Source organism: Filicampus tigris, chromosome 1 (genome assembly GCF_054856515.1).
Source record: "Filicampus tigris isolate MCC_2025a chromosome 1, RoL_Ftig_1.0, whole genome shotgun sequence".
In the NCBI taxonomy this organism is placed as follows: domain Eukaryota; kingdom Metazoa; phylum Chordata; class Actinopteri; order Syngnathiformes; family Syngnathidae; genus Filicampus; species Filicampus tigris.
The window spans coordinates 6880001-6897026 of NC_141217.1; the positions used below are offsets into that span (position 1 = coordinate 6880001).

The window sequence follows — 17026 nt, forward strand, 5'->3', positions numbered from 1 at the left end:
AACATGTTCCATCCATTTTCCATACAGTTTTTCCTCAAATCCTGTGTGTAAGCGTGTGGATGACTGCATGAAAGCCGGGCACACCCTGGACTAGGGCAGATATATGGACAAGCAATCATTCACACCAACAACAATGGACAATTTAGTCTTCAATTAATGGGAGTAGAAGAACAACACAAAAAAATAAATACAGAAATAAACAAACCTCACAATGATGTTATAGGGTTCCTACAACTTTAGGCAAGTTACATTTAAGACTTTGTGATTTCCATTTGAAATTAAATTTAAGGCCAACTTCACAATGTCCCGTGTTGTCTGAAGTTGCAACAGTACATACTTGAGGGGCTTTTTTGTTGGTTCTGCTGTGGTGATTGAGTGATGATTCTATGAAAGTCATTCTATAAATTTATTTTTGAAAAACGTTTATTTGTTTGAAAGGTGTGACATTATTTACGATCATAAAATCCACTTGCAATGTGTCTTTTGGAGACTTTTGAAGGCTTTGTTTATTGATTCATGGATTCAATGCCTTTTAAGACCTTTTAAGGCACATCAGGATCCCTGTGTTTTATGTTTTTTTTATGGGTTTTGTTTCATGTTCCAATTTCCTTCGTTAAAATGGATGCTGTCAGGGAAATGTCTCCAAATTAAGCTACAGCACAACAGTGCCACCCACTGCTGCACAAATATAAATTGCTACTTACAATGGTGTAAAAAGCACTCTCATCCAGGGGATCACCCAGCACATTAATCGCCACCAAAGCAACCTGAAATCACAAATAAATGTCTGTGAGGTGTATTTACGGAAGGTGAGGTGATGTATCCTTTCAACCAATTTCAGTCAGTTTCAGTAATGGTCGTAGAAATGGTGCTACAATACCAACGGCGGACATAACTTCAACTCTGCAAACTGACCATCTACCTGATTGTAGCGATTGTGACGGTTAGCATGATTCCTGTGGAATGTTATCCTCAGGTATGTTCCGACGGCATCTACATGGACTGTCTTCAGCTCCCGAGCTCTGAAGCCGGTCTTCTCGTTGTCCGACAGAGACACGTAGCTGTTGAGAGGGCGTCAGAGTTGTATTGCTATTGTGTCATTGATTTTGTGATGTGAAACAAGGTTATAGACAACTTTGAAATGAATATTGCAACCCGGGCGGCACGGTGGTCGACTGGTTAGCACGTCCGCCTCACAGTACAGAGGTCGTGGGTTCGATCCCGGCCCCGGCCTCCCTGTGTGGAGTTTGCATGTTCCCCCCGTGCCTGCGTGGGTTTTCTCCGGGTACTCCGGTTTCCTCCCACATTCCAAAAACATGCACGGTAAATTGATTGGACTATCTAAATTGCCCCTAGGTGTGATTGTGAGTGCGGATGTTTGTCTCTGTGTGCCCTGCGATTGGCTGGCAACCAATTCAGGGTGTCCCCCGCCTACTGCCCGAAGACACCTGGGATAGGCTCCAGCACGCCCCGCGACCCTTGTGAGGAGAAGCGGTATCGATGATGGATGGATGGATATTGCGACCCGTGTTTCTGTTGAACGTCCTGTAATCACATTACCGAATCAATGATCCTACAACTCTTTATTTGACCAGTCATGCCTTCTTTTGACACAGCGCATAAAATAAATATATACTGTATATTTCCTTAATAGTATACTAAAATGAAGAATTTAAAAATATCTTCAGCAGTCTCACCCAAGCCTGTGAAGCTGGCCAATGAACACTGATGTGCTCGGATCAGGAAGACTGTCTCCTATGTGGAACTCCACCTTAGACGGGATCAGGTAATGGTGGGCCAGCAGCTGCAGCTTCTTCACCCGGCTTCTTTCCACCAGCTGCAGGGTGATGTGCTGAGGGTAGCTACACAACCTGTGGAACGATTGCATAACGTTTGACCTGTGAGTCAAATCAACTCAAACTGTCCTATCATTCCAGTGGGCAAACAGCAGTCACAAGATTCCAAATTTAAGAATAAATAACAATATATTCAGACATACAATACAAAAAAAATTCAAACATCGAAAAAATTGCCAGTGGAGCCATTGAAATATGTGACGCCAAGAGAGACATCAGCAAATCCCACCAAACTTTGGCTCAGTGATCATCTAAAGCAGGGGTCATCTCAAGCATTTTTTAGGTGTGGGCGTGTTATTACTTATTATATATTTTGTGTTAGTAGGGCTGGACCGATAATTCAATAATCAATATGTATATCGTGATTAACACGTGATCAATATCAATGGAAAATGCCCTCGATAAAAGGTTCGATAGAAAAAAATTAGAAACAAACGCGATCACGGCATGGTGCGCGCATCCGCCTCCAAACACGAAGAAGTTAAACCAATGAAGAAGAAGCCGCTAAACCAACAAAGAAGCAGCAACTAACTCAACGGAGCATGCGTGCGGGCCCGGCGGCCGTGCTCCATACTCGCATCGTGCAAGCGAGCGGTGTAACTTCGTTCAAATAAATGACCAAACGGCTCAGTACAACTCTTATAATAAAATGATATTATGCTTGATAACCCCATTAAACACTTCCGGATGGAGATGTGGTGTACAAGTGAAGGAGTTCCCTGTCTTTGACATGCTAGCGCCAGTTAGCCATGTCTGAACCGGCCTCGACATCGCAGTCAAGTTAAAATCAAGCAAGTATGAGTCCGCTAAAAAGATAAAGTACTCGTAAAACGGCTGGCCAACGATATTGTATGCACTGCATTGTATGAACATTGAATGAAGGCTAATGTACTGTATGTGTATCAACAATACTACTTTGGGGTAGCACCGAATGCAAATAATCTTTTACAATGCATTGGTGGAGGAGGAATTGTAGATTACGCTACATAACGATGTACACAAAAACAGTTGACTGTTATTTTTTTTTAAATAGGTTTTGAACAAAATCAGTAATTATCAATATTCATTGATAATAAATACTTAGATTGTGACAGTTTTTCAGACATATCTCTCAGCCCTACTAAATACATTGGTTAAAAATTTGATTATTAATCTTTATACTGACCAGTTTATTTCACTCTGGACCTCTTATTAACGGTTAAGTATTGTTAAAATAAAATAACCTAAATTCACGTTTCTTTGGGTCATTATTTTCAATAGTTAAAAAAAGAAAAACTAAATATATATCGGTATCGACTAGGAATGCTCCGATCGATCGGGCACCAATAATGATCGGCCGATTTTCGTGAAAAATTACGTGATCGGAATATTCGATCAAAGCCTTTTATTGCCGATCAAAACATCGGATCACCCGCAGCTCATGTTTGGCTGCCGCGAGACGAAATGGCAAAAAAGTTGATTTGTTTAATACGCGACGACGTCCCTCCGTCCAAAAGCATCACTCGCGCCGCCCTGAACGCAACCGCGCCCGCCCGCGCGAGCTACATTGACTAATTGAAACGCGCCGCCAGAAAGGCTCCCCAACGCAGCCGCGCCTCCGCTGCGAGCAGAGGGGAGGGACGCAACACAAGGCTGCGAAGCATGAGCTGCGGGTGATCCGATGTTTTGATCGGCAATAAAAGGCTTTGATCGAATATTCCGACCACCGCAGTTGGTGTGAACATAGCATTGTCTGCTGCGCGGGTGGAGTTTGCGTCTTGTAATAGTGTATATGCCATGAAAAGGTACCTCGTGTGGGGAGTGTGGCCAAAAGTTTCAACACAACCAACTTAATCTGACATTTGAAGAACAAGCAATTGGGAGACTATGAGTTTACGAGGCTCACTGCATTGAATAAAGTCAAGGCGGACACAGCACAGTATAAGTGGCTATATAGCCACAGGGAGATTAAAAGATTAACAGTGACTTTTTTCTCGTTGATAAATGCACAAGATAGTTTGTCAAGACAATAAAGTTCCTGAGTTTCAATTTGGGAACTCATTGAATAGTTTATTCAGGTGAAGCCTGCATATGACTATTTTTCTGCTTTGATTATATTCTGAACCATGCAATGTATAGGTGGCATGTTATTTATTTGACTTTTTGCATGATTAAGTCTTTTGAGACTGCTGATTATTTTGATTCGTTAAAAACTGTGTTACTAAGAGCTGGTAAATTCAGGGTTTTCAGTTGTCTTTGTGACTGAGTAATTGTTGTACTGTGCCAGCAACTGTTTTGTATTTCTTCATGCTTTTGAAAATATATATAGATTTTTGTCAAAATTACGGCAATAATATGGCTGTTTGTTTGTTTTTTCAGATAATACTGCATAATCGCAGTCACCATAAATAAATGGAAAAATATAAAGATATTCAATGTGATCGGAATCGGTATCGGCCAATCTCACTCATGCATGATCGGTGTCATAAAACCTGATCGGAACATCCCTAGTTTCGACCATTGTGAAACACTTATATCATGATACAGTATACTTTTCAGTCATATCGCCCAGCCCTATGTGTTAATGTACACTGCAGCCTATGCACCCTATCAGTCTTCACATGAACAAAGAAGTATTAAAACTCCCCAAAATAAAGTAGGTCACCTTTAACCTATGTGGCACAGGAAATTGTGAGCGGTCAGCTGTTCCTTGAAGCTAGCGATCAGAGCCATTAAGATCTATATATTGTTTGTTTATTCTTATTCAAAGCTTGTTTGTTTGATCTGCAATGCACCCACGGACATCTGGAGCAGCATTTTAAAAGGGTACACGCGAACTATGATCGGGATTTTTCTGTTGTGAGATTTCAGGTAACAGCCAATCGCAGTTCAGCTTGTGAATGTTAGGTGAGCTGTGATTGGTTGTTACCTGAGCCCTCAACACATGTAATATTATTTTCAGTAGACAGCAAGTGCCATGAAGTCATCTAATTCATTATACACAAAGTAGTCACTTTTTACTGCTAAAAATTGCAAAACTAGTCAAATATCCCTTAAACGCATTCAGTGTCAGACGATGTTCTCAAATGGGAAGCGCTCCACGGTGTCAGCCATATTTGACAATTTTGACTCATTTTTGAAGGCCTACAGAAAATTGAGCTCTGTCAAAGCAAAGATTTGATCCTCTTCTTTCATCAGAAAAAAAGTATGTTTCTACCTTTACCATTGTTTTGTAAACAGCAGTTGAACATTGTTAAGTTTCTTGTAAATAGTTGTTTCTAAGAAAGATTCTGAGAAAAAGAGCTTTTTGTGAAAGGATGCATTTCCAGCAGAACTTTCACTTCGATGCTTTTTTTTTTTTTTTTTACGTTGACTCCTCTAAAAGGGGTGGTCACTTCTCTGCTGTCTGACTATGTACAATGACACTGGATCATTTTTCTGGACAATTCTATTAAATTTTCCACACTTGCAGCGGTCACCACGATCGCGTGCACATTACATCATCCCTTTCCTCTCAAACAAAGATGACAATGGGACTATGTCACATTGATTGAAAAAGCTCTGTTGCAGAGCGGGAGCACAGTTCGCCGAAGAGCATCTACTGTACACACACTCATGCGCTCCATATTAGGAAGTGGGCACATTTATTGTGTGTGGGTGGATCTGGCTGTTGTGAAAATCTGGCCACTCCTGCCATCTAGTGGTGACTTTTCATACTGAAAGTATTCCCAAAGCCTTGATTCTGGCGCTCTGGGGCCAAGGCCTCTAAAATAGCTTTTTGGGGAAAAATCTCGTTGGTCGTATAAAAACACCATGGCATCCACGAACAACGATTCCACAGACTTATGGCACCAGAAGAATTAAATTAAAATAAATGTACGTGTCTATGCAATTGGCCCATAAAACCCAATCAAAAACTCCTAATTATTTTTACATATTTAAAGCGGAAGTCAACCCAAACATATTTTTTTCAAGAATATGTTTCCAGCAGGCCCACTAGTTGAAACACGGCATTCTGATTAATTTTGAGTTTGTGGAATATAAGTTAAGCAGCAAAACGCACTCGTTTTTAGCCATCTCTGGGGGCAGCCATTTTGTTTTCTGTCGACTGAAAATGACATCACAACTGCTCACAACGACCAATCACTGCTCAGATTCAGGAAACAGGTCGGCCGTGATTGGTCGTTGTGAGCAGTTGTGATGTCATTTTCAGTCGGCAGAAGACAAAATGGCCGCAGAGATGGCTAAAAACGAGTGGATTAACACTTATTCCACAAACGCAATATTTATCAGAATGGCCTGTTTCAACTAGTGGGCTTGCAGAGAACATATTCTTGAAAAAAATATGTTTGGGTTGACTTCCGCTTTAAAGGGTTTTCAAAATGAAAAACACAGCAATTTATGAAGGAGTAAATCAGCTAATATTTGAATTTTAGGGGAAAGTAGTAACTATGAAGGATGTGCCAAAAATTTCGCCATCACAATTTTCATCCGAAAATTGCACAAAATAGCATTTTCGGCTGGACCTTCTGGACCAGATTTGTCACCGAAAGAAACACAGTCCAGCCATTCAATCCCAGGAACTTAATTATATTTTTTTCAAATTTTCTCCAACATTAGGGTAAAAGAGGGTCTGAAAATGTCTGGCAGTGAATGAGTTAAAAACATTCATATGTCTCATTTAAGGTTCCACAGTGTACAAACTTTATTTAGCAGGAGAACAAGGTTCTCTATTACATAATTCCACAATTCAACAGCGTGGCTAAAAACTACTATAGAAATTAAGGATAGACCAATTATCAGCCGGACCGATGATCGGCTCTGATATTCGGTGTTTGACGAATATCGGCATCTGCCTTTCTTTTTTTTTGTAAATCTGATGGCCAAATCAGTTTAAAATGTTGTTAACTTCAAGGAACTATTTATTTAAAATTGTAGTTAACTTTATAAGAGATTCTACTGACACCGGGAACACTCTGCACTTTTTGTTTTTGTTTGAAATCAAAACAAAGAAAAGTGAACGTTTAACCACGTTTCCCTCATTTTGAAATACTGGAGAACTTTATTTACTGATGACCCTGGGAGCTCCCTCAACTTTGTGTTATAATTTTACAACACACATGTATATTGGAAAACATTTATAATAATTATTATTATTTAAAAAAAAAAAAACATTATGTCAATCTGAAAAGGTGTTAAATAAACATGCTTAAAGATGTTTCAAAAAAATGTTAGGACTTTTAATTTTTTTTTCTTTTTTTTTTTTAGATTTTGACGGCAATATTTTCCTTTTTGCTGAAAAACAATATCGGCTCCAGATATCGGTTATGGGCCTCCCTGGCAAATAATAATCAGTATCGATATCAGCCCTGAAAAAAACATTGGTCTACCGCCATGGCATCAATGAACAACTTTATTTAATACAACTAACAGGTCTTGAGGTTTTCCTTGCACATTAACAATCATCAGGAGCCAAGAAATAAATCAGGAATAAAGTGGCTGACAAATGTGTGATGTGACAGGACACTGCTGCTTGGATGTCTGAACAGGATAAAATAAGATACAGATATAATGCAGATCAATGGCATTTTTTCATTCAGGAATCCTGAAATGTAACCAGTGTTGAGAGCAGTCATTTCGAGATGTACAACCAGTGTTGTGTTGATGTACTACCTGCTAGATCTCCAACCACTGACAGTGGGTGCATGGACAATGAGCTCCTGAGCACTGAAGTTATCCTCATGACTGGAAGAACTGAGTACAATAAATCTTATCTTCCTGGACATCCCTCCACCATCGGCTGCAAAAAATAAAACAAGTCAGATAACACACGTACTGCATTGTTTGGTGATGAAACATTTATTGTTAATGATGATATTTCAGGGTTGCCATTTTAGGTCAATAAAATGGCATGCACAGATGCATCTTTCTACCAATTTAATAGGCCTTGCACTCTCACGCGAGTTCTTCATACAAAACTATTTTATACATTTCTTGAGAGCAGTATATAGGTACTGTATGTGTATCTGCAACTAAATGTCTCTAAAAAAAAAAAAAAAAAAAAAAAGGTCAGTCAACAATCTTACATCTTGTTCGCGCTGTTTTCTGTGTTTGACTGCATTCACGTTTTGCATCTTACCATTATAAGCCACTAACGATAACGTAGAACAGGTGCCCCAGTTTGAATCATGATTTGAAAAATTCCTTCAGAGATCAACATGCGGTATAAGACTCGGTCAACATTTCCCAAATTTATAGTTGACGAACCCAATTCAAAGGCTTCTGGGCGCTAAGGCCATTCTTCAAAACCAAATGGTTTTACTTGTATACGTTTCTGCCAAATTTGAAGGAAATAGGTCAATTTAAAGACATTTTTAGGGGCTAACAGTTGGCCAGGTCTCTTGTGCTATTACTCTGACTCAGTTTTTTCTGTTGTTTTCTATGCTAATTTCATGAAATTTTTCAACTACAAATGCCTTCTTCCATATGATATACAAGTGTTTGTTCATTCTCGACACTTTGTTTCCCTATGTATCGCACCAATTATAAAAATGGTGTACAGCAAAAAAGTCTTTACCTTTTATGCTGTATTCATATTGCTTTACATTTACAATTTTACATTACATTAATTGAATAAAAGAGACTTGGATTTTTTTTTTCTGTTGAAAATGTCTATTAAATATTCTTTGTTATTTGTTATTGTAATTGTGTTTTTTGTTATGTTGACATTTACCTTGTTTTGCAGTGAGGGGAATTACTTAACTAATTCATTAGAAATAATTGCCAACGTTGTTACGTTTTCCATTTGTTTAGTAAACTTTCCACTGACAAAAGTCTTTTAACTATAGGTTAAAGATTAAGAAAGTTATGGAGGTTTGAAACTCGAATTCCACAAAAAAAGGTCAAAACTAAAATCTCGAGTTCCATTGAGTTGCATTAAGACGCTGACCAGAAATTGGTGCATTTTACTGCTTTTAAACAGTCACAACTTTCTTAATCTTTGTTAAAAAAATACGATACTTATGTTATATCACTGGAATCGTCCTTAAAAGATTTGTCCATTGGTGTCATGTAAATCAATTAATCTCTGGAATATTAGGCACATACCTACACAGTACGTATAAAGACTAGATCAACGCACTATTACACACCACTGGTGGAGTTCCTGCCTGAAAATACAATTATTGCTAATACTGAACGAGAAGATAGTTTTAATGGTGGGACCGAACGTGGTAACGAAATAGAAACACTTGTTGAATGCTGCAATTTCTCCACGCTTACATGATGGGCGGGCGCAGAGAGGGATTTACCAACTGGTCATACACCAACATGGCTGAGCTGTGTTGTGACGTTGTTTTGGCCAACTCTAACCAATTACACTAACTTATGTATTCCAGTCTGACTGCTTTAAGTTTAAAACAGTTGTAAGACCGAAGACGCATCAATTGGTCCGTTCAAATAACGCTTACCGTGCACATCACCGAAATGTTGACAGCTCGTACTAGCGTCTCATCCCCCCCATCACCACGAGCGACAACCTGCGCGGGCATGCGCAATGACATGGTAGCACCGCAATGCATTGTTGTCAATGTAGTTTTACACGGAATAAACCTATTCGTAACTTCCTGTGGTGTTTGGCTTGACTAAAGGCGTGATACTTCAACTTTCATAATAAAGGTACATAAAATAAGTATGGGGGTGGGGGTGGGAGTGGGGGAAATAATACGACATTTACCCAAATAATACAACATTTACCCACTAATGTTGAAACAAGATAACATGCCCGTTCTCGTAGAAGGTCGAAAATTAGGGCTAAATTTGTATTTCTTTTATTCCGAAGGCTTTAAACGGGAGCTATGGATTTCCTGGTTCGTTAGCTCGCAGCAGCAGCCGAAACGCCGACATGGATGACACGCAAACATGGCCAGAAGTGGAGAAAGCAGCGGCAGAGAAGAGACGTGAACTTGTTTTGCAAGGTCCTACAGCCAACACGAAGATTTCATCTCACGGGGGACTTCCAGCCGCCATTTATTCCCTCACGCTGCTCAATTATCTGGAGGTTAGCCAGTGCCCCAGTTTGACGGAGCTCCACGAGGACATCCAGCATCTGACAAACCTCCAGAGTCTCATCCTGTGCAGGAATAAACTCGCATGTATCCCGGATGTCATCAGCAGCCTCAAGTCCCTCAAAGTTCTGGACCTGTCAGCTAACAACCTCGGCCTTTTACCAGATGGGATCACGCAGCTACGGGAGCTAACCACTTTGAACGTGAGCTGTAATCGCTTGGAAGCTCTTCCGGACGGACTGAGCCACTGCACCAAGCTTTCCAGCGTCAACATGTCCAAGAACCGCATCAGCGGCTTCCCGAGCGATCTCTACTCGGAGCGGCTGGATCTGCTCAGCACCCTGGTGGCCTCGGACAATACCATCGTGGAGCTCGGCACGGATATTCCCAAATTAACAGCTCTGAAGGTGAAACACTGAAATACTATCGATTGGTTATTACTGAATGTGTTGCATTGATCTGTGACAGAAGAGCATCAGAGTTAAAAGCTGCTGAGATTCATGGAAAGCAGTTATTTGATATCCTTGATATTAATCTTAGCCCGTGAATTTGTACGCTCATCAGCACTAATATAATGACGCTTTAACAACGACCAATGCCACTATGGGCGTACTAGTACGCAATTAAACCTTACTAGTAAAGTATTGCACTAGTAATCATAATACTGACAGGCCCAAATAGTAGGCAGGAATCACACAGTTAGTGGCCTGCATGAGGTTAAGACGAAAATAAAATACAGTAAGTTGTGCGTACATCCTCACCTTTCTACCACTGTGTTATAATCAGTGCATCACATTTCGTCTAACAGGAAGAAGGAAAAGGATGTTATTATATTCATTATCTATTTAAAATTACTACTGTATTCATATATGCAGTAATTATTTCTCATCTCATGACAGTAGTCATTTACGAGAATAAGCCATTGTTGTGATAATATTGTAATTGATGTAACATTGGCAATACTGTAAAGTAATAATGCTAGTCTGAGTAACAAGGGAAAAAGTAATAATTTTACGAGGAAAAAGTTGTTTGATGAGAATAAAATGTCAGTGCAGTATGAAAAAAAAGTTGTAATTTTGTAAGAAAAAAAAGTTGTAATTTTATGAGGAAAAAAGTTTTGCCACTATCAGAAGTAAATCATATGACAAGAAAAATCCAATACGAAGAAGAGGTCACGCAATGTTAGAAGAATAAAGATATAAAGTAGTCACAATATTACTAGAAAAAAAATAGTATTGTGTGGCCACTGAGTTTGTTGTAAAATAGTATGAGATAAATTCAATGCAATTCTTACCAGCATGGGGAAGTTTCTCCTTTATTTCAAATTGCAAAAGTCAATCTGTGACCTTGATGTGGTCCTACTCGTTTCAGGTGCTAGACCTCTCCAACAACCAGCTGACCGACATCCCGTCCAGTCTGAGCGACTGCCCCAAGCTAAAGGAGATCAACTTCAAAGGCAACAAGCTGAATGACAAGCGCCTGGAGAAGATGGTCAACGGCTGCCAGACAAAGTCCATTCTCGACTACCTCAGAGGGAAAGGAAAACAGGGAGATGAGAGAGGTGACGTGGATGGGGGGCGGGGTGCCAATGACAGAAAGAGGAAGCAAAAGAAGAAGAAGGAGGAAGAACGCGACGAGTTGGAAGAAATCAACAAGATGGTGGTGAGGGTTCTCCATGTTTCCGACGCTCCTGAGGCGCTCACGGTCAGAGTGAGCGCGGAGGTGAAGGATGTACGGCCTTACTTGGTGTGCTGTGTAGTCAGAGGCATGATCCTGAGACCTGGGAATTCTCTCAAGCGGTTCCTGATGGCGCAGGTAGGTCGACTGGGTAGAAGTCGAGATGGTATACAATACAGGCATAGGCGGCAACCTAATTGGGCACTTGATTAGTTCAAGTCCAATTAGTTTTCTGTCTAGGCAGGTTTCTGCCGAAAATTAAATGGTTTGAGCACATCCATCCATCCATCCATTTTCTATGTCATGTTCTCATTAGAGTCGCTCTAGTTCAGGGATTGCGATTGGCTGGCAACCAATGCAGGGTGTCCCCCGCCTACTGCCCGAAGACAGCTGGGATAGGCTCCAGCACGCCCGCGACCCTTGTGAGGATGAGCGGTATGGATAATGGATGGATGGATAGTTCAGGGATGGGCAACTTAAAGGGCGTGGGACACGATTTGTACACATTTTAATATGTTGTATTAAACAATAAAATATCCATCTCGCAATGAATGGCTTTTCGAATTGATACACATTAACAGAGTATTTAACGCACCACGCACCAGTAATTATTAAAAACATAAGTAATACTATATAACATTTATTAAAAAAAATAAAATAACTAAAATAAAAAATAATACAATTAAAAATTACTAATATATAAGATTACCTATGACTCTAATGAGGACAAACAGTATAGAAGGTGTTTTTCAAACCCAGTCGCAACCACTCATAAAATAGAACAAAGTGTGTCAATTATGTGCCTTGACCGTCTTTTCATATTTTGTTTTACCCCCCCCCCCCCCCCCCCCAGACGAAACTTCATGAGGACATATGTGGAAAGAGGACCATCGCGACCATCGCCACTCATGATGTACAGCTTCTCAAAGGGCCACTGGCGTATGATGCCAAACCTCCCACACAGCTCAAAGTAGGCAAACATGGAACTCTGTCCAATTCTGATGGGCAAAAACTCACCTAAGTCTTACAAGATGAGCTCAGTGAACCCCTATTCCAGATCGTGCCGCTGGGTCGGAGGGAGACGACAGCCGTCGAGCTGATAAGACATCTTCAACTGGAGGCTGACGAACTGAGGAAGCAGAAGAAGAGGCAGAACGTCACTGGTCTTCACAAGTTAGTCTTGAAAGTTTATCACAATTTCCATCTGTTTGGGAAAGAATTTAAGTCTAAGGGACTTGAAGTTGCAAGGAAGTGTTGTAATACAGTGAATATGAAAAGCCTACTCATTCCTGTTCAAATAGCAGGATTTTGTCATATGTAACCAAGGGAAATCATTTAAAAACTTTTCCAATCCAATCAGAAGAAGGAATCATACAGTGGTAGGAGAAAAGAACCAATCAGAAAATGGAACAAACGGACTATACAATACAATACAGTTTTATTTATACAGCGCATTTCACAACAGCTACAGCTGTAACAAAGCACTTTACATACAGCAACAAAAATAGCCATAATACAACAAGTGAAATCAATAAATGAACACAAAACACTATATACAATAGACATCGGAAAACAGCCAAAAATTTGTCAGTCTCAGATCGGATCAAAAGCCAGAAAATAGAAATGTGTCAGCACCTGGTCTTCAGGAAGGTGCGTAGGAGGGGAGGAGCTCGTCGAGGTATGCCGGGGCGAGGCCGTTTAAAGACTTAAAAACAAATAGAAGAATATTAAATTGAATCCTAAAATTCACTGGGAGCCAGTGAAGGGAGGCCAGAATTGTTGTGTTATATGCTCCATCTTCCGATCTCCAGTTAGGAGGCGAGCGTCAGCGTTTTGGACCTACTGGAGACGTTTGAGAGACGACTGGCAGGACTCCAAAATAAAGTGCATTACAGTAGTAACACACAACATGAGTACTGAGCATGTAAACTTAAATTTCTGTCATGCTGTACTGTACACAATTACTTTATATTTATGCATGTTTAATAACAAAGCAACTAGTCTTTCAATTTCTCTCCAAAAGCCGTACAAAGTCTAAACCAAAGTCCTCTATATGTGGCATCAAACATCAGATAAACAAGTATAAGGAAGAGCTCTCACAGCCCATCACCTGTGAATCAGGATTACAGTTGATTACAGGGAATGTGACACATTTTTACCACAGTTTGAAACCATTAGCATTGCATCTGTTGACAATGCAAGCTTCCCAAGCAATTTTAATAAAAGCACAGTTGAGTTAAATCTGTGTCTTGCTTGTTAAACTAGTAGGTGTTAATACTTTTCTGTATAAAAGTTTAAACATATGCTAAAGGAAAATATTGAAATTAATAATTGAATTTAGTTGACTAAAATTGGTCTTTATTTTCATCGACTAAAACAAAAATACAGATGACTAAATTATGACAAACTTCAATTCATTTTAGTCAAGAGATTATCACTTAAACAAAATTAAAATGGCTCGTCAAAATTAACACTGGTCCCAGGTCTGAGAGGGTGTGTACACTTTTGTATACGTTTATTTTTACTTCCTCTAATGCTTTGTAATATTTCAATTGACTTATACATGTTACAGATTTTATCACAATAACTTGGCATTTGAACAGTGGTGAATCGGCTTTTTTATATCCACTGTAAGTATATTTAGATATGTTTGATTTTGAGAATTTGTGATCATCTTTTACAATTTATATTATACTCCAAAATTTCAAGTATGCCTGACATGTCACCAAATTCTTCAGGTTTTTTTTTTTTTTTTTTAAATAAAGGCAATACTGTACATGCTTACCACCTTGTTCCAGATACCTGCAACTTCTGCAAGGAAAGGCACTATATCCCTGTATTGTAGATGCAGAGGGCCACGTGATCTCATTCCCGCCTATCACAAACAGTGAGAAAACCAAGGTGTGTGCTTCCTCTAAAACAATCGTCTAATTTGAGTTGACAAAAGTTTCAAGGGCGTACTCACACTCGACCATTTGAAAATGCGTGTGTGGGGAGGGTACACCCTAAACAACCCCTTAATGATTCTCCCCAACAGATCAAGAAGACGACCAAAGAGTTGTTCTTGGAAGTGACAAGTGCAAACAGCCTGCAGACTTGTAAAGATGTTATGGATACTCTGATTGCAGTAAGCCTTTTTTTGTTGTTGCTGAAATTACATGAATTTAACCTTTTAAGAATGTTATACTTTGCAGTAATTCAAGCAGTTGTACTAGTGTTTTTATTTTGCTTGTGACCTCCGCTTCAGATTTGTAGACGACTCATTTAGATGAGGTTTCTTGTGCGGCTTTTAAGCCAAAAATGTGTTTTTAATAAAACACACGCTGCAGCCATCTGGCCTCAGTGTTATTGTGTAAGTGCTGCAATACGCGTTCTTAGATGACAATTTTATTGCGCATTTTCCCATGAACTGAAAAGCGAGTGCTCCTGCAAATGCTCTGTTGACATTGAATACATTATAGGTCATCTTGTCTGCTGTGCATTTTGTGGAAAAAGATGTTGTCCTGTGTGTGTATTGGGGGTTAGAACAACAGTGTATCTCGTCAGTGATCTAAATATTGTAATCATTTTTATAATTTGGTGGTACACAGGAGCACTGTAACAAAAGTATTCTAGCGGACCGTGACTGACAAGCCTTTCAAAATTGTTTTCAATTTGTGGCATTGAAGCAGGGTAGGCCCGAATGGATTTTTTTTTCATGGACCTAAATCACTGGCAACACCTACTTTATCATGGTGGGAGACACATATCTGCATGTTAGGCGAATAAAATATTTTTGCCCTTAAAGCGGAAGTCAACGCAAACATATTTTTTTCAAGAATATGTTTTATGCAAGCCCACTAGTTGAAACAGGGCATTCTGATAAATATTGCGTTTGTGAAGTAAGTGTTAATTCGCTAGTTTTTAGCCATGTCTGGGGGCGGCCATTTTGTCTTCCGTCGATTGAAAATGAAAATGACATCACAACTGCTCACAACGACCAATCACGGCTCAGATTCAGAAAACAGGTCAGCTGCGATTGGTCGTTGTAAGCAGTTGTGATGTCATTTTCAGTCGACAGAAGACAAAATGGCCACCCCCAGAGATGGCTAAAAACAAGTGCATTTTGCTACTTAACTTATATTCCACAAATGCAAAATCAGAATGCTGTGTTTCAACTAGTGGGCCTGCTGGGAGCATATTCTTGAAAAAAATATGCTTGGGTTGACTTCCGCTTTAAAGGCAAAAACAGTACTTCTCACGCTGACCTGTTTGCCCATTGCTGTTTCCTTGCAGAAAATGGCGGAGTTGAACAAGTTCACGGTTGAGCATCGAGAGGAAGCGGGTTCTGACGGAGAAGGGGACGCGCCACCAGCCCAGACAGCCAGCACGGACGCCTGCAGTGAATTGATCGTCCAGCAGGTCCGAACTGTCGACCAGGATGGGAACCTGAAGGTGGTCTACCCATCCAAGACAGACCTCTCCAGAGACATCCCCAACTTGAGAGTCATTTGGTAGAATTGCAAACCCGTTTTTCCATGGGGGTTGAGCTCCAAAAAAAGCAGCAGAAACTGGGCAACACCTCCCCAAAAATTCTATAGTTTAAGACTGGCATCCTCATACACTTAAAACCCATTCTAGACACAAACATTTACTGTAACTCATTTTAAAGTCAGTGTACGAGTGAAGATAAAGATTCTCAGTTTTGCTAGAATATCATGCAACACTTAACCCCTTTCCAGTCAGACTCTGGTACATGTAACAGCATTGAATTGCATTTCTGCAGTCATGGTGACATAACTGCACTTGGTTGACAGCTCTTCACAAAAAAAAAAAAAAGCACTGCACTACAGCAGCAAATCTATGAATAAAGATTGTTCCAAATTTCAAAGGCTGCAAATTGAAACATGATAGGTTATTGTAATTTTTCCTCACATGATTCAAAGATGAATTGTAATACATGAACATGTATATTTTGGTAACATTCCTGACCCATGAGCAGTTCTTCATAAAATGCCAAGAGTCTAAATGTAATAGTGATGAACTGGAATTAAAATCCCTAGCAGTGAAAAAGTCAAAAGCTCTTTGGGGGGATTCCTATGGTTCCATTTTCAGGAGAGAGCTCACTCAAATTTTTTTGTACCCTCCCCAGATGTGCCTAAAGACAACCTGACCTCATGCTAGATTTAGGCCAACATGCGTGTACATCAAGTGCGTGAGTTTACAAAACAACTGATTGTACCATACAGATTCCAGTTATGCAGTAGAAATGTCAACGATCAGTTTATAAAAGGATGCATATCTTAATTTTGAGCTTTGTGGAAGAGGCTGCAGACTGATTTAATAAAAACTAAATCCGTAAAAAGCTGTCAAAGGTATTTATTTTGGAATATTGCTGTAATACTGTGGGAGGAAAGAAGTGAAGCGCTGTGAATTGTGAAACATGCAAAATTTCAAGTCAAAAGGGTT

The 17026-nt window shown here is 39.8% G+C and overlaps 2 protein-coding genes across 3 annotated transcripts in view; one reads left to right on the forward strand and one right to left on the reverse strand.

Moving 5' to 3' along the window:
* Window positions 1-9422, reverse strand: part of cep104 (centrosomal protein 104) — a 35242-nt gene extending 25820 nt beyond the window's left edge. For both annotated transcript variants that reach the window (XM_086049474.1, XM_086049483.1), the window contains exons 1-5: window positions 9305-9422; window positions 7509-7635; window positions 1698-1871; window positions 923-1061; window positions 705-767 (exon numbers count right to left, since the gene is read on the reverse strand). In XM_086049474.1, the coding sequence (XP_085905600.1) occupies window positions 705-767; window positions 923-1061; window positions 1698-1871; window positions 7509-7621 (489 nt within the window). In that variant the 5' untranslated portion in view covers window positions 7622-7635; window positions 9305-9422. The remainder of the gene's footprint in view (window positions 1-704; window positions 768-922; window positions 1062-1697; window positions 1872-7508; window positions 7636-9304) is intronic.
* Window positions 9423-9679: 257 nt separating this feature from the next.
* On the forward strand, window positions 9680-16541 carry lrrc47 (leucine rich repeat containing 47). Its single transcript, XM_086049497.1, has 7 exons — window positions 9680-10308; window positions 11273-11716; window positions 12432-12548; window positions 12636-12751; window positions 14377-14479; window positions 14616-14705; window positions 15854-16541. The coding sequence occupies exons 1-7, from the start codon at window positions 9739-9741 to the stop codon at window positions 16073-16075; spliced, it is 1662 nt and encodes a 553-aa protein (XP_085905623.1). The 5' UTR covers window positions 9680-9738; the 3' UTR covers window positions 16076-16541.
* The last annotated feature ends 485 nt before the right edge of the window (window positions 16542-17026 follow it).

Bases quoted from the DNA above. Each gene is read 5' to 3' on its own strand.
- lrrc47 (XM_086049497.1), top strand. From the start codon at position 9,739: ATGGATGACACGCAAACATGGCCAGAAGTGGAGAAAGCAGCGGCAGAG. The intron at 12,549-12,635 runs GTAGGCAAACAT...CCCCTATTCCAG, and splicing joins AACCTCCCACACAGCTCAAA to ATCGTGCCGCTGGGTCGGAG. The intron at 14,706-15,853 runs GTAAGCCTTTTT...GTTTCCTTGCAG, and splicing joins TTATGGATACTCTGATTGCA to AAAATGGCGGAGTTGAACAA.